This window comes from Anoplopoma fimbria, chromosome 5, assembly GCF_027596085.1.
Source record: "Anoplopoma fimbria isolate UVic2021 breed Golden Eagle Sablefish chromosome 5, Afim_UVic_2022, whole genome shotgun sequence".
In the NCBI taxonomy this organism is placed as follows: domain Eukaryota; kingdom Metazoa; phylum Chordata; class Actinopteri; order Perciformes; family Anoplopomatidae; genus Anoplopoma; species Anoplopoma fimbria.
Window position 1 is genome coordinate 1532554 of NC_072453.1, and position 22537 is coordinate 1555090.

At 38.7% G+C, this 22537-nt stretch overlaps 1 protein-coding gene across 1 annotated transcript; it reads right to left on the reverse strand.

Annotated features, from left to right (window-relative positions):
* Nucleotides 1-6969: 6969 nt before the first annotated feature.
* On the reverse strand, nucleotides 6970-12319 carry cabcoco1 (ciliary associated calcium binding coiled-coil 1). The gene is made up of 6 exons (XM_054599381.1): nucleotides 12219-12319; nucleotides 12050-12138; nucleotides 10489-10658; nucleotides 8779-8923; nucleotides 7337-7409; nucleotides 6970-7255 (listed from the first exon to the last, which is right to left on the reverse strand). The coding sequence occupies exons 1-6, from the start codon at nucleotides 12282-12284 to the stop codon at nucleotides 7175-7177; spliced, it is 624 nt and encodes a 207-aa protein (XP_054455356.1). The 5' UTR covers nucleotides 12285-12319; the 3' UTR covers nucleotides 6970-7174.
* Nucleotides 12320-22537: the final 10218 nt, after the last annotated feature.

Genomic DNA, 22537 nt, shown 5'->3' on the forward strand with positions numbered 1-22537 from the left:
ACAGATTCTTGAACTGAAAGGGCACCCATTAGTTTACTGCATCAGGTTTTAAACGTTGACAAGCCCAGCTACGGAATACAATTTATATTACGTATGGCTCACTTAATGTTGTAAAGTGCTTGGTCTCTGTACTTTAATATTAGTAAGAAAAAGCTTTTATTCTGTAAAACAATGTCTATTCTCTTCATTAGCTAGAGACTCTTAATGCCAGATTTACTGCAGCTTTGTGCTTGTTTTTTAGGCACAGATGTGATGCATTTTGTCCTGGACACACACGCTGTACTCCTCAAACATGCAACCCTGATTGATTCATTTGTGCGAGGCATTGCAGTGTCTTTCTCATAATTGCATATGCATTTAAGAGAGTAAGACTGCCTGTTTTGCATGGGAAAATGATCCGCTACTGAAAAGAAGACATTAAGATATTACACTTTTATGAAGTGATTTATATAAATATATATCTATATATATATATGTTTATATATTTATATATATATGAATGTAAACTGCAACTTGATTGGTTGACCAAGGCATCTAACCGCGAGCCGGTAATTCTAGTTCTCTAACTAATTGCCACTGCCCCTGCCCACATATCGTTACAGCATTGTAGCACTTAAAGTAATAAAAACGAGGCAGAGGTGCAGTAAGCTAATTTATTGCAGTTACTTCAGGGTGATGGAGAGAGGGATAAATGATTTATACACAACCTCTCTGTCATTATGTAAGCAACATTTATAATGACTGAGAGGATGAGAAATACATCTAAATTAAGACAGAGGGTAATGAAGTCACTGGATGGAGGGAAGTTGGTGAATTTATTGAGACCAAGAAGAAACAAATAGTCTGTGACCTCATGTTAATCTAACAAAATGGGTAAAAAAAAGTGCTAAATTCAGTACTGGAAGAGTTGCTGAGTGTCACTGGCAGGGGTGGAGGTTGGGATCCGTGGTGATGGTTCTGCAGTATAAAAACAGGGGTTTAGATAACATTACATGATGAAGTAGGACTGTGCTGAGGGCCAGGAAAGGCAGTGCAGGCGTGCACCACCACCTACACCACCAGCAACAACGCCATGGACTCATTAGATTGGAACTGAGGGTGGGCGTGTCTGTGAATGCACCTTGAGGGAGAGATTACATTTGTGTTATTGCAATAAGACCAGAGTATTTGTTTCAGTGTTGTGTGTCATTTGTTCCAACTGCTGACAAATTAAACATGAGCAAGGGGACATTGGATGATCATTAGGAACAACAAAAACAGTATTATTAATATGAGTAACAAAAGGGTTGGTAAACTTAATGTCTGCGCCAGAAGAGGAGCGCTATCCGTGTAGTGATAAAGAAGTGTAGTGATAAATAATGCTATGGCTAGAAGGAAATGTTTCATTGACTGTCCATCAGACATTGTTCACTTATTGGAGCAGTTCTGTTTCCACAGAGCAGAATAAATAAAGTCATGTTGTTCTGGTGACTGCTCGGAATATGTTGTTTATACATCTAACAACATGAGGAAATTAGAGAAACTGCCTTTCCAAATGCATACCAATACAATCTTTTTTTCATTCAAAACAAATAGTTCACAGTGGAGGTTTTTAATGTAGTTACACTATTACACGAGGCAGGATATTCATATGGACTTAGTTAACGTTGTGATGCAAGCATAGACAAAAACATCCAAGACCGGACAACGCCATGGTAGCAACTTGTCAATCACAAGGTAGCCCCGCCCTAAAGCATACCCTGCTTTATGGTCTATTTAACACTAAATGGACCATAATTTACTAAATGAACATCATGCTGTATTGAGGAAGACTTGAAACTAGAGATTGAGAACATAAACTCATGTTTACAACATTTACTGAGGGAATAAATCAGAAGACCAAGAAATAATGAAGGTTTAAGGCACTTAGGCATTGGCTTAATTTTTCAGAACCAGCGGTTGCCTTCTGAATGTAACTAAATGGTTCTCATACAGTTCCATCTTTGAGGCTCAATATGGATATTATTATGCAAGCGCAATCCATTTGACAAAAAGATTAACTCAACGTACACTTACCATGTTTGTGCCAATGCCTTCAGCCATTCATCAGCAGATGATCCGTGATGCAATGAAGTCTGAAAAATATCTCTGTGACAACAGAGCAAACTGCCTCCACCATTGAAGGTCATGAGATATGACTGATAGCCTGGAAACAAATCTACTAAATTGACCTTGAGTTAAGAATTGTTGGAAAAACTACTACTTCTAAGGAACGAACCTCCAAGCTCAAGATCAGTCCAGACCTATATTTGTGTAACACGCAGACTATTTCAAATTATGTTATATAACTATATAGTTCTGTTTTTAGTCCAGACTGAAATACCTCATTGTTTTTCTCTCTATGTCAAATTAAAATCAGCTTGCTGACCAACTACCAAAATCTGAGGACGACTGAATCCGAAATCGAGAATTGTCTGTGTGAATCAAGAATTATCTGATTGTCGAGCAGAATAATATTTTTCCACTGATCAATCACAGCATCTGTACAATAAACATTTGCAAAATATTATTTGGGGTTTCTTCCCAAAACAAGTGGCTGTTCAGCACAAATTTAAAGGGAGCAGTGTGTAGGATTTGTTGGCATTTAACGGTGTGGTTGTACATTACATTACATTACAGTCATTTAGCAGACGCTTTTATCCAAAGCGACTTACAATCAGTAGTATATTACATATCATTCACCCATTCACACACTGATGACAGGCTACCATGCAAGGTGCCACCATCAGACTCTAACTAACATTCATGCAACATCCAGTCCACACCGATGGCAAGCCTTCGGGAGCAACTTGGGGTTAAGTGTCTTGCCCAAGGACACATCGACTGCCGAAGCCGGGTATCGAACCACCGACCCTCTGATTGGAGAACTACCTTACTCTCCACTACGCCACAGCCGCACAGCCGAGACCTGGTTGTAGACCGAGACCAACTTATTACTCATTCCTCTCTTTCTGAGAGACTGCGGTAACGTGAGCGCTGAAAGTAAAACCGTGGTAACGGTACCATTATGACACTACTATAGTAGCAATGGACAGAGAGAGAGAACAGAACAGAAATACAGCAGCCTTCAGGTAAAGTAGAAATGCTAAAAGCTCTCTCTAGAGCGGGTGTTTGGTTTGTACATTCTGGGCTCCATACATGGAAGGGCTCATTCTAAGGTAATGAGAACATAATATGCTGATAAAAACAAAGTTATGAATATTTTATTCCATTTCTGCTAATAGATATCACAATATTCTACACACTGACACTTTAAAGTGTAATTTCAGAGGCAACGACCTGTTTTGGGATAACCAGCTTTTTATTGACCACTGTATTATTGAAAGCGATGAAAATTTATTTTGTAAACAGTAATATGACCTCTCTTATGTGTTGGCTTAAGACGTAATATTATTCTTGAGTTAGTGACTAGTTTAGAATGATTCTGTCAAACTACTATTCCCAAGGTCAAACATGAACATTAAAGCGTTAAATGAAAAACACAGCTACAGCTTGGGTTTATTTTTCGTAGCTCTGGCCAATAAAAGGAATTGTTTACATGTTGTAAACACGCCAACAGTATAGCCAGTTCTCCTACCACTTTATATTAGGTAAAATAGTGTAATGAACAATTTGGGTAATGATTTCCCTGTTTGTATTTGTTTTCACTCTCAGATAAGTTTAATCAGATGGATTGATTAACAATCCAAAAAATGGATTGCGATCATCCATTGGATGGATTATTATACTGTTATTACATCGGCTGATGAAGACCATGGGATGCCATTGAAAGCTACTGATAAGGTTAGTAAGTGGACCTTGAGTTAAGATAATTTTGTCAAAGTAATTTAAGAATAATTATGCATATTAATTTATTATTGCATTTATCCATCCACTGAATCACTTGTCAGGACATGATTGTGTACATGGCAGGAAAGCCTGAGCTCTGTAATAATATTCAGAATTTCTGCAATGTGTATTGTTGGCCATAAGAGGGTAGAATATAACTCACAACTGTTCACGTACACTCAAGCACTCAGAGCTGAACCCTTCAAACCCATATGGAAAGCTACACAAAGTCTTATTCTATACAAATAATAAATTGAAACTGTAATTTGAGGTGGTTCAGCGGCTTTCAGCTCATCGTTTTCAGCAACAGCTTCACAGTTTGTTTCAGTGTCAGCGCGCTCATCGTTTCCAGCAGAGATAACGCACCTGTTTTCATTGAAAACCCTCACTGTTCACTTCCTGCTCCACAGCAAACAGCAGACAGACACAGTTAGAGACCAGCTGGTGAGCATAGGGGAGTATTTAGCAGCTAAAGAGACAGATATCTCCCTCAGGAGTTGGTGCAAAGCTGTCCCAAATGGCTTTGCAAGCCACACTCATACTACACACCTGAAAGGTTTCTTGACAGCCCACCTCTGAGGTAAGCCCTCCCTAAAGATCACCCTGTCTCCAGGACCACATTTTTCTGTGATGACACACACACACAGATTCACAAGATAAAAACAATACCAGCGTGTCTGTTATATTTCTGACGTTGATATTGTCAACTCGACAGCATCACAACTGTTGTTGTCACAAAACTTTTACAGGTGCGCTGAGATCAAAAGGAAGTGGCCAAGTCTAAAGATGGGTGTGGAAGTAAAGGTAGGAAGTGTGGCAGGGGCTGTTGCCAAGCCCTCTTTACACCCCCCCTGCCCCAGCTTAGCGTGGAATGCAATCGTCTCTATTCGTCTGTATTATTTATTATTTGCATTTTGTTATGAACTCCCTTTCTTATACATCTCCGTTCATACTCTGACTCTATGGGCTTAACCTATATTCTACATTGTTACAACATAGTTCAACGTGTCACTGTATATCTCCACATGAAACATCTCCAAACCCTCTAATGGTATTCACCCTCTCTGCCCGATGGGGGCCACATGCCTAGTTAGAACTCTGGAAAACTCAAATCTCTTTCACCACTCACACAGACAGAGAGCTTTTATATATCCGAACTGTCTTTCACCCTAATAGTTTGAGATTTTTGCCTCGATAAAAGCTTTCTAAATAAAACATGATGTTATTATTAGTATTACATACAGATACTGAAGGAGAGGCAGAATGGATTCAAACTGGAACAGCACAGGCAATCTGTGACAGGCTAAAAACAGATGTCCAACTGAAATATCCCGCAGAATGGAAGGCTGAAAGCACCCAAGGCACAGAACAGAGCTCTTTATCTATAACACAGTTCACAGTCAAAACACTAGGGACGGGAAGTGAAAGTGTACTGTTGACCCATTTGTGTTCAAGATTAGAAACGACTCAAGTTAAATTAACGATAGCTGAGTTAGATTTGTTTTTCCTCAATTTTAGATCCAGTTAAAACCTCACTGCAAAGTCGACTTCATACCAACAATGGTCTATTGTAATGCTGTATATGAAATACAAACATACACGCTTATACATTATTCACAAATGTTAAAACCCATCTGAAATTCATGCATTCTCTACTGCATTATTTATATGCAGTGCCTCTGTGCTGAGGGTTACACTACATCTGTAAGATAACATCCAACTAACTTGAGTTGTTATATTTATCTTTAAAACTAAATTATATGTCATATGTGATGGATTCCCATTACAGGAGTTTGTGAGGTAATAATAAGCAGGCATTCCTCACTGTGCAGCTGCTCATTTACACATTATGATCTCTCTTTCTGCCTCACGTTGTGCTCTCTCTTTCTAACGCATTTTCTTTTCATCCATGCTATTTCTTCCTGCTTTATTAGATGCCACTATGAGCTTATTAATCATTAGCATGGAGAGGAATAATTACACTGACTTGTATCACTTTTTTTTATGAACATATTGTATGTGACTATTGTATAAAGATACAGTTCTTCAAATGAATAATAAAAGTAAAAGTCTGTCGCTTTTGTTTGGTAAGAATAAACACTATTTTCATGTTTCTTTTCGGGTAAATGTAGTTCTGTCGTTCTGGACCCAAAATGTTTGCCTCTAGATGTCAGGAAAACAACATCACTACATCTTTGCTCTTACCAAGAATATGTTATTACTAAAACTCCACTTGCATTAGTTCTATGTACAGTTTTAGAATTTTTCGTGTTACTTTCTTATTTCTTTATATATTTGTATTTAAAAAAAAACATAACTAATGCTTGAAGCTATTTTGAGGAAATCCTATTTCTTGTTGATTTTGGTCCGTGTGGAATGAGAGGCAGTGTAGAGTTCATTTAGAAAACCTCTTATTTTACTGTACCAGGGTCTGACAGTGTGGCCCGCTCAGTCCTGGTTCTGGTTCTCCCGTGCCATTGTTCCCTCCAGCGGGTCCAGCAACGCAGCCTGGGTCTCCTGCAGCGTAGTGTTGGTGTTGGCTCCCAGCTGGGACCGGAGGAGCAGCAACACAAAACTCTGCTCCTGGAAAGAGGAGGAGAAACTGCTTCTGGGGGGCTGAGCTCTCCACCTCCCGCCAGAGCTTCAGAATGCAGGTCGAAGGCAGCGGCTGAGCCGGATCAGGGTCTGTCTGCTTTGATCTGGTCGCTGAAGGAATCTGATGAAGGAACCTGCCTGATTTTGTCGAATTTTGCCAGATAATAACTATAAAGAAACTGAAAATCTTCTTGCTGAAGGTCTTGTTTACTAATGTAGGTCATATTGAGGCATCATTATTAAATTGTGACAGTTAAAAGTTCCTCAAAGTCAATATACATTGTCTGCCCTTTCTCTTCTTTTTGATTGTTCCCATCAGTGTTAAGCACTTTGAAAAATGTTTTGTGACTTTTATTATAAACAATACTATTAAATTATCTATCGTTGGCCAGGGGTAGAATGTAAGAGGCTTTTACTACTCACACAAAGGGAAGCATAAGTCACTGTACAATGTAGCATTAGTCATAATGAACAATATGTTGTATGAAGCCATAAATATATATTTCAGAAGAGGGTTGCTTTATTTAATTTTTTTGCACACTTGACCCATACAAAATCTGAATACATAATGAATGATCAATTCATTTATCCACTTTATGAAGCGATCTGATGACATAGGTTGGGTGAAAGGTGGAGAAACAAAGCAGCACTGCGGACTACGATGACGTGTGGACCGATTATGTATTCCTCTGGACGCCAGAAGCAGAGCCACTTACTGGAAGTAGAGGTGAGTGGGAATGCCTTCCTCCAGTGGAGTGAGAGCACCTTGGCAGCCGAACACCTTGATGGTCCTCTGGAAAACAGTGCATTTAAAATATGAATGAAATGCATATAGACGTGGACACACACACGCACATACAACAAGCTGCCTCACCTCTGTGCCCATCAGTAACTCTTCTCTGGATGTGGTGAAGAGAAGCTCATAGAGTCTGTACTTCTGAAACAGACTACAGCCGGCAGAATACACAGGGTCAGTTTAAATATTAAAACACACTGTATTTTAGATGAGCACAGAGCTGTTTTACCTACAGCGTCTCACTTAAGGGCGAAAATACTATTGGCTTTTTGTGGAAAGAACCAGTGTTTTTGTAATTTCTGGGTTGGCCTACATTATTTACTGGGAATATTTACACAGGTATTTGATGGAGAAACCCAGAATGTAAGGTTACACAAGTGAGAAATTACGAGCTGCAAGTTATGGGATGCTTCCAAATACGTTATCTGTGGTCTTTTATACAGAATGTCAAATACTATGACATTGACTCCATTGAGTTTTAAAATGAACCTACAAACAGTCCAGTGGTTGTCAACATGTTTAATAGCATAGATGCTGTCAGTCGTTTTAACAAGTGACCGTGTTAACTGGTGACTCTTTAGGCAAACGCATCCCATGGTTGCCCATCGATCGATCAATCAATCAGTTTTAATTACATACTCAACTGTGTTTTACTTGTGTATGATTTTGAATGCAGGTCTGTTAGGTGTAATGGTGTACTTTTATTTGGTGGTATTTTTCTACTTTTACTTAAACCTCCAGTTGTGTGTTCGTTTCATGTTTGTGTTTCCTGTCAAAATGATCGACCCACAGGAGCTGAGTATAAATCCCTAATAATATATATATATCCACCTAATGCTGTGTTAGATATTTTTAATCGACATGGCCTTTAGGTCTCACTGACCTGAGCTCATACAACTCTTGTTTTTTTATTTTTTTAAAAAGAATAATGTATGAATTAGTTTGACTATAAAAAGTTGTCAGATGAAACATAATGTGCTATCTATCACGGACTAATTTGTTTCAAAGTTAACAAGGACATTTGTTTTAAAACCATTTCACAAAGTTAACATCTGTTATGTTCCCGGTCCAAACTGACTGGTGTGACTTTAATAGTAAAGAAAGGACATGGGTCATCTCTTGGTCTGGATCATATTGTGTATAGTCTTAATCATGACTTCCTCCTCCTCCTCCTCACTTTCAGTTTCCTTGCCTCTCCCCTCTCAACAGTGTCATGACCATAGATATGGTCAACAGCCTCACATACAGGACATGGTTTGGTCATTGTGGTTTGGTCAACTCCGAGCAAGGCCGAAATAAAGCTTTAAATACCAGAGCAGAGTAGCGAGAAAAGTTCCATATATTTTTGAAACAATGTTGTGATTGTGTGTGAGAATGGGCAAAGTCATGGACAAACAGACTACATTCACAGAATAAACATGTATATCAGTCTATTTTATCAGTAAGATATCGAAAACCAAAAATAATCCACATCTAGATTTTACTCGTGAATACAAGAGCATTTTAAGGATTCTTCTGACCTGTTTCTGATGCAACTTATGAGCGCCATGGCTTCTTCTTCGTCTAGAAGAGGAGTGGTGCCTTCTTCCGAAGTGCAGCCCTGGCTGACAGCACCTAAAGCCTTAGCAAACTCCGTCAAGTTCTCCACTAAAGGCATCCGTTTCTCTGAATATGACGATAGAACACGGATAAGCGCTGGGACTTGTAGTTCCGTAATGCACTTGAAAAAATTACTTTTCTGCATTGTAGCAACTTAAAGTAAATTCAAATTCTCATACTTATAAATATACTTATTTTCATTAAAATGAATAAAGGAACACGTGCACAATCTGCTGAAATCTGGCACAATATTCAGGGATTCATGAGCCCTGAAAGCGCTCATATGTGAAATTTATAACGTTCTGCTGACACTGTATCAACAAAACATTTTAGCTTAGAGATCTCAATTTAACACAATGATCATATTTAGGTACTTTATAGCCTGGTAACTCTGAATAACACAGCGTCCAAAACCAGTTCCCATTTACTATATAGTAAACTCATATACTGTATATAAGAAGTGGACGTAGCCTCCGTGATGTCACCAATTATTTTGTGGGCTACGATTTTAAAGCCTCGAGTTTGACATTTTGGCCATAGCCATCTTTTTTTTTTTACAAACAGAAGTGACACGAGAGGGTGGAGCAACCGAACACTGAACATGACATTTTTAGGCAAACAAATTTTACAGTAAACTTCTAAGATGTAATACATACAACTCCCAGACCAGACAACGCTATGCTAGCCACCTGTCAATCACAAGGTAGCTACAACCTAAAGCATACCCTGCATTAAGGTCTATTTGACTCTAAATTGACCATAACTTACTAAATGAACATCATGCTATATCGAAGAAATAGGTTAATTTTCTCATAGACTTCTATACAATCAGACTTCTTCTTGCGTCGCCCCCTGATGGCCATTAGAAAGAATGCAAGTTTAAGGCACTTACGCATTGGCTTTACTTTTCAGACCAGTAAGTTGCCGCCTGAGCCCAAGATAAATACTGTCTAACATTTTATCTCAGTATCCAAATCCTGGGTGTAAATGTTTCAACTACATAGAGCCATCAGAAATTGAGTGATGGAGTGAAAAGGTAGTGGCATTTATACTTTCTGGTGATAATCCCAAAATGATACACTTCATCAAAAATGATGAAGTTTAGAAAAGTGTCTGAAATCTCAGTTTACTGCTCACTATTGTTTAGACTCTAGTGAATGAGTAAGCATGGGAGTGACTTGATGTAGGCTAAATATGATTTGAAGTAAATGGGCTAAAACTCACAAAACCACCGGTGTGGTCATTTATTCTTACTTAATCTGATACTATGACGCATGTACTTGGGAGAGTAACTGACTATTTGAAGTACATTCATACATAGTTGAATTACATAGTTACTTCCACGGAGGTGTTGTAATTACAACTCAGATACAGAAGTCTACCTTCCCGTCTGACCGCATAAATACTTTCTGTAATGTATCTAGTAAAGAAATACAACTTTATTTAAATGGCACTTTTCAAAACCAGGGTCATAAAGTGCGTCAGTTACAATAGAGTACTATGACAAAAAAATAAAAAAGAATAAGTAGCTGCGGACTTTTGAATTGACTGTAATGTTGCAAAAATATTCTAGACTTTGGAAAGGAAGGACTGAAAAGCCGTCCACCTGTGATTTTTCTGTGTCCTCCCACCTCTTATGTTATCCAGCAGCATGTGCAGTACAGCCATGGTGAAGGAGGTCTGTATGGGGGTGAAGTTGGCCTCTTTTGCCCACCAGAAACCACAGACGTAGTAATCCAGCAGGGCAGCTTCCTTCATACAGATGTTATGGTTCCTAAAGCCCAGGATCTCTGTCATTTCACTACAGACAACAGAGAGTAGATCTGGATGAATACTATTTCCGTACAGCAGCAATGCGGCAAATAGAGTCACTCAAATGCTGATGAAACATCTGGGCCATATCATCCATTGAGGATACTGAGATCAATAAATAAAACAGTACACACATGGGATTTTTTAAATACGCATGATTCCAGTAGGTGTACAGTATGATTTTAGGGCCAACAAAATGATAACTAATGAAAGGCAACAGCATTTCAGAATTCAGATCACAATTGAATTCCTGGAAGTATGGAGAAGGCCTTGAAACATCAAAAAATGACTCGCCATCTGGAACACTGTATCAACAGGCATGCTTTAAAAACATAAAAACAGTAAAAAAAAAAGTTAGCCAAGGATGTATGCTTGATATTTAGTAATGCATTCAACCTTCTATTTAAATAGCTATGAAGACTAAATAATACAGAGTGTGTCACCGACGTGTTTTATAACTGCTGCTGGTTTTTGTTTACAAACCACTATAACTACTAACCGGAAACCACCAATAGTTATTACATTCTGATATAATTGTAGGAATTCCTTTAAAGAAATGCCACACTATATTGTGTGCTTACATTTAGCCCGCCCTGTCAGTACCCGATCCGTTCTGCGCATGCGTAAAATATTTTTCGTAATTTTTATTTGCTTTGAGTTATAGTTGGTTGTGACTGAGAAGGACCAGACCTGGACGTCACCCCTATGGACCGGACCGACAAAAACTGACTCTTTAATACTCTTTTTTTGTCAGTCAAATTTGAAATTTGAATCTAAGTCTGGACTAAAAATACAAAAAAACGGACTGTTTAATACTCTTTTTTTGGTGAACGAATTTGAAATTCTAAGCTATGCCCTACAGACAGATGTTCTACTATTTGAGAAACATTGGCAGAAACTTCTTCTTCTACAGACAGTCATATAGAGAGAGTTCATATTTGGTAAAGATATATATATACATTTCTATCTTATATATGTTTAAAAGTAAATGTATCTATATATATCTATATGTATCTATATATATCTATATATATATATATATATATATATATATATATATATATATATATATATATATACACATATATACATACATATATATGTGTATATATATGCACATATATATGTGTAAATTGGCATTTACATTTTAGTTCCGGGGATCGCAGTGATCCATGTCAGGATTTAGGGATGCCGATGGCCGTAAAACAACTCAGAAGAAGAAATCCTTCAAATGTTCAAACATAGGTGGTACAAATCGGGCAGGAATAAGTACGCACATGCGCAGAACGGATCGGGTCCTGACACACCTGTAGCATTAAGTTAACGCTGCGTTTAACGCTATAGCTAGCTTGTTGTGAGACCGGAACTGACGCTCCTTACAGCTGAAGTTCGTCCCGGGTTTTCGTCAGCAGCGCTTGGACCTGTTGGTGTGGCGCTGCCTCCCACTGGAGGAAACAAGCTTCATCTTTCTAAAGAGAAGTTAAGAAAAAAAACATGCTGTGGTTATGTCAAATAAGCGAACGCACACACAAGAACGACCCGTAATTACCTTTAGCTCGTTTTCCTTCACTTTTGAATACTCTTTCTTTTCACGACGTGTCGCTCCCCCGGACATGTTGCCTATGTGTTTGGCGCTCTAGTCGTTGCCATGGCAGCAACCCCATCAAACCATCAAACAGCTGTTCTAGGGAAGTTCCCGGATGATGCCACACCCACATTTGCTGATACAGCAGCCTACTTTGTGTGTATTTGTCATTAGGACTAAATATAACTTTTGTGACTTATTAATCGTCCATTATCTGTTTTATAACTTTAAACCTATTTTTGCAAGCCTATAGTTAATTTCACTAATTTGGCTTTTGTTTGTTTGAATTAATAAATCATACTGTGATTTACACATTTATTAATATCACTGACACATTTTTATGCTTTTATTGTGAAAGTAGAATCATTCTCAATACAAATCTCAAATCTACATAGCCTATAACTGCATGTCTATTAATGAAAAATCATCTCTCTCTCTCTCTCTCTCTCTCTCTCTCTCTCTCTCTCTGTCGCATCTCTGTTTTAAAAGCTTCGTCAATCAAGTTGAGAACGTTATCTGGTTCTGGACTCAGATACATACAGTCTATTATTTATGACCTGGTAATATTCCAAAAAGGGTTATTTCTGCACATAGTGTCAGCAATGACAATGATGATGAATGAATCTTCAGATTTATGTTGTAATATTTTATGTTTATGTTGATGTACTGGATGTAGTCACCCTAAAAAAAAAAAAAAAAAAAAAAAATTGTTGTTATATACATGTAATTTATGGTGGCGTTAGGTTCAATATATTTATAAGTGTACGCTATGTTGACAATATTTTTGCCAGTTTGTCTAAAAATTATAATAATATTGTTAATTGCAATTTTTTCTGTGACAATGTGTCCTCCAACATGAGTGCGTAATGTGACAGGCCTGGTGTTGGCTGTCTTGACAACTGAACTTATTACTAAGATCTCATGCAGTGTGTGTATATCCATCCTTATCTTTACAGCCGGTGGTCTGAGCCCAAAGGCATTTCAACCGCCTTCACATCCCCAAGCAGCTCCAGATGGCCCTGCCCTTCAAGAGCAAACCCAAACAGCAGCAACCCAACGGAAAGACGGCCAGAAATCTCCAGAGGCCCAGTGTGATCAGAGAGCCTCACGAGAAGAAGGTGAGCAGAACCGGACTGTACACGCTCAGTGTGGCTGATCCATCCATATAGTAAGGACGGAAGAGTCCAGGGTATTCAGATCTCACCAATAAATGACTTCAAGTACTTGAACTTTATACATAATTCCCAGGAGATGTTACACATTATATTAGTACTTTAAAGTATGTGTATATATATATTTAACAACTTAACAATTTCAATTGTGTGATTACATGATGCACATCCCTTACTAATATCTTTAGTAAGTATCATAATATATACTAAAAGTTAATAATAGCAAAGCCAGTTAATATTTAAGCACAGAAAACACTTCCACACTGCGTAACTGTGTGAAAAAAAGTTTTAGTAGTAGTTTTATCTCTCATGAGATTATAAAAGTGTGTTGTACAGTAAGAAGTTTTCTAGATCCAGACGTTCTCTCACGTTTTGCTGCCCAGGAGCCGAATTTAAATTGCCGGGCCTCAGGAGAGGACGCAGACCTCTGTGGCTCATCCTACCAAACCTGCTGCAGAACATTCAGAGGTGTTGAACTGGGTTCCCACGCCTCAGCCCTGCAACCCCACCTGTCGTCCTGCCAGGAGTCTCCAGTGATGGCCCTCTGACCATATGCAACCGATCAGAGGTAGAGTCCCAGCAGCTCCACCATGAAGTTTTGGATGATATGCTGAGGTGTGTTGTGTCAAACGTCCGTCAAATTATTATCACATCGCCTCAAAAAATATCCCTCTAGTTTTCCTTATACTTTCTAATCACGTGTATCATCAAGATTTCATTTCTGTTTTGCATTTCAATGCATTTTCAGTTCATGTGATCTTTGAATGCCTGTTAGAAATGATTGAGTCTGTAGAAGTCATTTAGTGAAAACAGGGATGTGATGTATCTGAGTAATAGAACATCTTAGAATAATATCAATATATTCATCAAATGTTAGAAAGTCAGGTTCTGTTCTGAACGTTAATTATCCTACAATATGATTATAATGGCATTGCTAATGGAGGTTTGGGGATGCACGGTATATTAATACAACACCTTTTCCTCGTGGTTTTCTCCAGACCCTGTTGGACCCTGTTGGACCCTGTTGGACCCTGATGTACCCCGTTGGACAGACTTCCAGATCTAGCAGGGCCTTGAGAACAAGCCTTGAGCTATGTACCAGGGATGCTTCTTCCTCCTCCACATCCTGCTCATTCACCACCAACTCCTGCTCCTCTGAGGGAAAGCTGAAAGTGCCCCTCCATGTGTCAATTCCACCACAACCAGGTTCTCCACAACCAGGTCTGAAGGATGCAGATGCTCCACCTGACACTTTAGTGCCTTACATTTCCATCCACAGTCCCTTAAAAGACATCCAGTTAGCCTATTACTGTGTCCATGTAAGCTTTTGCACTGCTGCTCCTTAAAGTCCATCAATCTCTGCAGACAACAGATCAGTCATTTGTGTTCACAAGAATTAGCATAAAATAGTTACAATGATATTGAAGTTTCAGGATTTGTGTAACTTTGAATGCTATTTTCTAGTCACCCTTTTTCCTTTTATATTTCAGTTTACCAGCAGATTATTTCCTTACTTGTTATGTTCTGATAAATTACCCTTTAGGAAGGGTTTCAGGAATTAACAGCCCAATTCTAAAGTTATATATAATCGGCCACACGGTGCTGCTATTCCATCAAAAACCACTTGTTCCCTTGTTCATTAGGGCTGGATTAAAGTTATTTGAAATTACAGCAAATGTTATTTAAGTTTGTTAAACAGCAGACAAACAAACTAACAGGACCAAATAAATGTTCTTTATGTGGCTGAAAGTAGTGTTATTATTATTGTACAATAGTGTTAATAAGTCTATTTATTTTGTGATCTTTGTTTAAATTCATTTTTCTTAAATATGGGTATTTGGGATAACGGTAAAGTTAATTAATTTTCGGTAAAATGATGAATTGCACACTTGGCTTCAGATTTTTGGCTTCAGAGTGGTCTGTTCAGGACCCTCCTCTCCACCGCCAACTTCAATGGTTCCAAGATTGTTCCTAGAACAGAGCTGGCTTTTCTGATGAGATGGCAAGCTCTGGAACCACTACCCTAGCACTTTGCAGCAAACACAATTGTGCTTGCAACAACAGCAAAAGACCTTCAAAGAGACGTGCTGAGTTTGAAAGTTACAAAATGACCCTGTCACATCATAATTTAATTTTGATATTGTGCAAGGACTCTCAATCTATTGATCAATTTGTCATGTATGTACCTGACGATACTCTTTTACCTGGACCTCAGTTTGATGCAGAGTAAAACAAAGATGTACCTTGTAGTTATTTACTATGTAGATTCTTATTATGTTGTCATCCATGCCTCTCCAGTGTTGGTAAGTTTTCTATGAGCATTTCAAAATAAACTACAGCGGTGTACCATGGGGCGAACGCGAACATGATTGTACAAGAGTTTGTTAGCAAAGCCTGTGTACTTTTGCTTGAGTGAAGTATGAATGGAAGGCTGTAACTTGTGGTGTTTCTGCATTGTGGTATTGCTACTTTTTACATGGGTAGAAAATCTGAATAATTCGTCCATTGCTGTTTATTAATGTAATTGAATCTTGGATGTCTACGATTGCCTTTAGTTAAATTCATTTTTATGATGTCCATTTATGTTAATTACTTTTATTCATCTATTTATTGTCACAATTTCCTTTCTGTTTTTTTTATGTGTATTTTATCATTTACTTTTAAAGGGTTTAAGTTCTAACATCAAATCAGGGACAACATCCAGAACGGACAATGCCGTGCTAGAGACCTGTCAACCACAAGACAGCCACGCCCTAAAGCATACCCTGCTTTATCAGCTATTGTTTTCTAAATGGGAACATCATTTACCAAATGAACATCATGGTGTTTTGAAGATGCCTTGAATTTACCAATTGAGACGATAAACTCATGTTTACAATGTTTACTGTGGTAATAAATCAAGTGAGAAGTAGGATCAATTTTTCTCAAATACTGTTCTAGAAAGTCAATAACATATCTTCACAGTCTTGTACTTATACATATAGTCTTATACAAAATTAAATGTTCTTGGTGTGCAAAATGATGTGCTAATTTGACAAACGTGTGATTCGTGGCACAATTCAAATGGAATGAAATCATTATTTGTCTCTCACCATTGACTACCATACATGTATTTTACAAAATAAGGTCCCATGGTGTTAATAATGGGCGGGTCTATTTGAACAGTGATGCAACACATAGCTTGAGCAAAACATGAGAATAAGGACAAAGTCAGTCACTACAAATTTGAACTGAACACAGTGATTACAATCAGCAAAGTGAATTTCTTCAAAACTTTTGTTTTGTACTGGTTGTACAGTGAGATGGCAGCTGGAAGGAAGGACATCCTGGCGCCGTCCTTGTCACAGCGGTTCCAGGGTTTGAGGAAATGGTCTGTGCAGGACCCTCCTCTCCACCGCCAACTTCAATGGTTCCAAGATTGTTCCTTGAACAGAGCTGGCTTTTCTGATGAGATGGCAGGCTCTGGAACCACCACCCTAGCACTTTGCAGCAAAGACAATTGTGCTTGCAACGACACGCAACAACGGACAGCAAAAGACCTTCAAAGAGACGTGCTGAGTTTGAAAGTTACAAGATGACCCTGTCACATCATAATTTCATTTTGATATTGTGTAAGGACTCTCAATCTATTGATCAATTTGTCATGTATGTACCTGACGATACTCTTTTACCTGGACCTCAGTTTGATGCAGAGTAAAACAAAGATGTACCTTGTAGTTATTTACGATGTAGATTCTTATTTTGTTGTCATCCATGCCTCTCCAGTGTTGGTAAGTTTTCTATGAGCATTTTAAAAACAAACTACAGCGGTGTTTTACAAATTATAATAATGATATGAATTAATTAAGTTACTTAGTCATTAACCTCTTGTTCTCTTGCACCTACATACATGTATGTATCATTATGTTCTGTACTGGTACACAATCAGTAAAGATTACAATTAATTTTGATTTAATTTAATTTAAATTGGGAAGAATTATGATAATCTAAAGCTTTCCACATTTTATTCATATCAACATGTTATATTATGAGTATCAATACTAAACAGTAATAACAGTAAGGCCTTTCATAAATTGCACAATATTTATTGTATATAATATGTCATACATTGTCAGATTTTTGAATTATATCAGAAATATTAAGACATTGTTTCTACTATAAAAACATATTTAGAAAGTTTGTTGTACATTTATTTCATTGTGCTACTCAGTAAATAAACAGAATACATGCTGTACAAACAGTTTACATTAACAATCTGTGTTCTATGTTACAGATTAAATACTTTAAAGCTTTTAGAAATAGTATTTCTCGTTCAGCCTGAACAGTCTGTCTCATTCTTGATTTCTGAGCAGATGCAAAGAGCCGCTGACAGCTTCCTGTGTGTGTGAGGAGCTTCCCAAACCCACCAGCACAGAAGAAGCAGATGGAGAAACAACGTACTCTGTCCTGGTGGGGACGGGACGCTCCTCGTCCTCTCGGCTGGTGGGTGGGGCGGGTGGTTTCGAGGGTCTGGGTGGAGGCGCAGGGAGGACGTAACGTACTCACTGGGTCTCGGACTCTCTGGGGTGCTGAGATGGTTTAGTGGTCTGCTGTGGGTCTGGGTCATCCTGGGATGATGGGTTGGTTGACGTCCACTTTCAGCTGCCCCAGGACTGAGACTAAAGCACAGATGAGTCCTGCCCTGTGAGACACAAACACAAGTAATGAATACTTTGAACTCAACTATACAACCTTTACATTGTTGTGTTGAATCTGGCCTCCAATGATGAAATCTTATTAGTTACTTCTGTACTCCTTGGGAAGGATTACTTACTTAGCCCTCTGAAAGAAAGGCGTCCGCCGTTGTCCATCTGGTCCTGTAGTCCTCCATCCTTCTCATCTGGTCCTGTAGTCCTCCATCCTTCTCATCTGGTCCTGTAGTCTTCCATCCTTCTCATCTGTTCTGGAGTAAACACATCTTCTTTGTCATCAGGAGATCCTGGGTGTTGAGTCTTCAACGTTGCTTCTTGTGAGGAGGTAGGGTGCATTGTCTACGATCCTGAAGGTCTGTTACAGCCATCGATACCTAAGTTAAAGAGACTTGGAGACTTTTCTTCATGTTAGTAATTATTACTTTACCTCTGTCTCTTACAGCCACCTACACCTAAACTATGTAAAAAGATAGAGAGTGAGTAAAATGAACAATCTTTGAATTACTGTTTAGTTAGACTTTCAGGAGACTTGTGTTAATGCTGTCATTAAGTGTTGACTTACCTTGGTCTGGAGAAGACATCTAGAATTTATAAAGAAAAGTACACAACAGAACAACAACCATTCACAGTAAACTTACCTCTGGTAACTGCATCTAGCATCATCAACTATTATTCAAACGGAAAATACAATAAAAAAGAGATATTTAAAAGCTTTGCTTCAAGATGCTACCTATCGCCAACCCCGCCAGACGCGAGGGGTTTTACAATCCTGCAGCAAACAGGCTGTCGGTCTCAATCCGAGTCACTGTCTTCATTCCACTGCCAGTATCTTCTGAATGTGGAGGGGCCGGGGCCAGAAGTGGAGGGTGGTGACCATCTGTAGTCCTCTTCCCAGCTCTTCTTTGTGGAGGGGCCGAGGCCTGAAGTGCTGACTCCCTGTAGTCCTCTTCTCTGGTCCTCTTTATGGAGGATCCGAGGCCTGAAGTGGAGGGCGCTAACTCCATGTAGTCCTCTTCTCTGCTTCTCTTGGCGGAAGATCCGGGGCCTGAAGTGGAGGGCGCTGCATCCTCTTGGTCGTCCTCACAGTTCCTCTGCCTCTTCAGGCCTATCTGCACTGTGCAGTCCTCTTCCATGCTCTTCTTGGTGGAGGAGCTGAAGCTGGAGGTTGAGGGAGCAGACTCTTCTGACCTTGGATGAACCTGGGGCGGAGCTTCTTCACGACGTTCCACACCAAAAGGGATGGAGAGCTGATAGACAGAGGGAGAGGGAGGAGGAGTAAACCCTCGTCGCAGCTCTTGCCAGAAACTCAGAGGAGGGAACCTCTGGGTGAGAGGGGAGCGAGGTCTGATGCCATCTTCATCTTCTTCAAAGTCCTCTTCTTCCTCCTCTTCCTCCTCTTCATCCTCTTCCACCTCTTCATCATAGAACATGGAGTCGTACCCGGAATCTTCGCTCTCCCAGTCGGAAAAGACCTCCTCATCGTCTTCATCGTCCTCCAAAAGGTCCTCCTCCTCGTCAAAGAAGAGCGGGGGAATCAACCCACAACGCCAAGCCTGACCTGACCTTCACCCACAACATCAACAATCCCAACCTCACCTTCCTCTTCCTCATCAGAAGAGCTGTAGATCGGGAGATTACCTTCATTGATGTTGAGGATCCTGATGACTTCAGGGAGGCCATCTTGTGCAGGACGTTCCATGATGTAGTTCACACCAGCTAAGGGGGGGAAATTAAAACCGTAAAGATTTCTCAGGACATTAAATATTTTTGGATTACATTAAAGTTTAATTTAAAAAAACAACAGCCTGTTGAGAAACTAACTATGACTGCACTACAGGAGTCACAAAGTCACCAACACACAAGAGGCCTTTTAACAGTAATATAAAACATAGTGCAGTTCTGCCTCTGTATGTTTGAACAGATAAGGTAATGATAATCAATTAATCCTGCATTCATGTGACACTAAATGATAAACATTATCATTATTATTTGTTCATGTTGGGGAATTTTATTTCACAAAGATGGATATTTTTGAAGATATATATATTACATATATTCAAATATTTTGTTGAAGAGTGTAACTCATACTGTAGATTAAAAATAACGACAATAATGTTGTTGATAGTAATAATAATAATAATCATAACAACAACAGTAATAATACACGTTATTATTATTTCAGTATTACTTATTTTATTTGTATATGTCAGAAACAACTGTATAGGGTTCTGAATAAAAAGGGTTTTTATCATTAGTTGCACACAAAGATGCGTTTCATAATTGTTGTACGGGGAGAAGAGTTGCCTGCTTCGCACTTTTACGCACGGCTTTTTCCAGACAGTTGCGTTCTCATGAGTCAAACACATTTATTCTGCACCAAACAATTGTAAGGACTCCAGTGTTTGTGTTAAAAAAAAACGATCAATAGTTTGCCATTATCAGCGTGAATGTATTTAATAAGCATTGCACTACGTCCGTCATGACGCGCAGTGAAACATGGATACATTAATCCAACATGAACACTGTCACATCTTTAGTTTATAACTCAAGGATTGATAGTTTAAAAGTTTATGAGTTGCATATCACTGCGCGTGGAAGAGATGGTGTCATGCTGGACAGCACGCGCACATGCGGTCCCATACAGTTACTTAACAGAGCCTCTCCTTTAACTCGAAAACAAAATACTACAACAAGTTCATTTCAATGTTAAATGGTAAATACATCGTATATTTAATATGATAAAGTAAAAGGAGTAGATGTTTATACAATAAGTCAACTTTCAACAATCAAAACAAACCAACTCCACCCTGAGTTGACCTGTAAGTCATGACGTTCGCCCCTAATCGTTCCATTTGGTTTCCATGGTGCACAACTTAAGCAAATATTTAGCATTTTATGAAATATGGCCCAGGCGCCATCTTTTTTCACAAATTTCAATGTTAAATTTGGAATATTTGATGCCTTCAAACAGTGTTTTCAAACCTCTACACTATTTGTTATCACATTCCACAGATGTCCCGCCAAATTTAAGACATTCTGTCCCTTAAATAATCATTTTACACGACAAAAACGTCGAAATCTGTATTTTTCCAGCAGGCCCAATAACCAAATGTGAATTGTTCACCTTTAAACTCAAAAAGTTTCACTGATTTCTGAACTGAGAACACTTTTAAGCATTTTAGGGGATGAATCAAAAAGAAAAATGCTAAATTAAATCCAAAAGTTGTCTTACCTGCACAGTTATCATCCAACTCACAGCCCACTCCCTTCAGCAGGTGCTTCTCCTGATAGTCAGACGACTCAGGGCCTTTTTCAGGCTCTTTTGTTGCCCAAAATAGTAGTGATCCGGTAGTTTTGTTGTCCAACAGGATTCGTAAGCAGTAGATTTTCTCAAGCAGTTAAAAACTCAAAGAGTTCACTCTCCACAGTTTGGGTTTACAAGAGGTTTTCAGCTCGTGTTCAAGTCCAAGTGCAAAGTGAATGATCAGACTGGTCTGCAGGTCACAGGTGACCTCGGTCGGGTCATCGTTCTGTTTCCATGGCATTTACTGACGCGCGTGCGTGCGTGTAATTGAGCAAGAAATAAAGAGAGAAATATTAATTATTTTCTAATATTTGTCAAATGTATGTTTTATTTGCCCTGCGATAGACTGGCGACCGGTCCAGGGTGTACCCTGCCTTCGCCCATTGACAGCTGGATAAGCGGTTACGGAAGATGAATGAATGTTTTATTTGATTTATTATAAATTATTTTTATTTTCCAATCAATACAGCTATGAGTTGTAAACTTTACAGAACTCGTCTCTGCAATACTCATTCTAATATAACAATTCCGAAGTGGAAATTTGGAAAGAGAGAGCAAGAGAGAGAGCAAGAGAGATTAAGTAAACAAGAGATGATATAAATTGCCAAACCTTTGTGCAATCGTCGATTGGAATCAATAGACTTGATCAGATCAGATCTATCAGTATGACACAGTCTCCTTGACCTTTACTTTATACCTCCATAATGATAAAACTGCAGCATGGAAGCCTCTGTCTCCCTGTCAGTCATTCAATTTGATGTCATGTCGGGCAAATCGTCTCATAACAGAGCAGATCTGTTGAACACTGAAAGCCAAACTGGATAGTAAATTAGATTTTCTTATCATGCAATATTGTAGATATAATTATGCTCTCTCTGTAATTAATCACACAGCATTTTGAGTGTTAAGGTTGGCTTAACTTAACTGGTTATCTTAATAGACTTGTTGGTTAACTACAAAACCACCAACATAAAAGCATTTGTGTTGCATTTTTTCCAAAAAACTGATGCTGTCACTTCTCAAGAAAAACTGGGTCGGACTCAAATACAAATAAAATAGGTAGACAGGATCTGTTTATTGGTTAAATGAAGGTTTATATTCTATGTGTTGTAATAT

Coding starts and splice junctions, on each gene's coding strand:
- cabcoco1 (XM_054599381.1), bottom strand. CDS start 12,284: ATGTCCGGGGGAGCGACACGTCGTGAAAAGAAAGAGTATTCAAAAGTG. Junction 10,659..12,049: donor ACCCGGGACGAACTTCAGCT/GTAAGGAGCGTC, acceptor TGTTGTCTGTAG/TGAAATGACAGAGATCCTGG. Junction 8,924..10,488: donor GCTGCTGGATAACATAAGAG/GTGGGAGGACAC, acceptor CGTCATATTCAG/AGAAACGGATGCCTTTAGTG.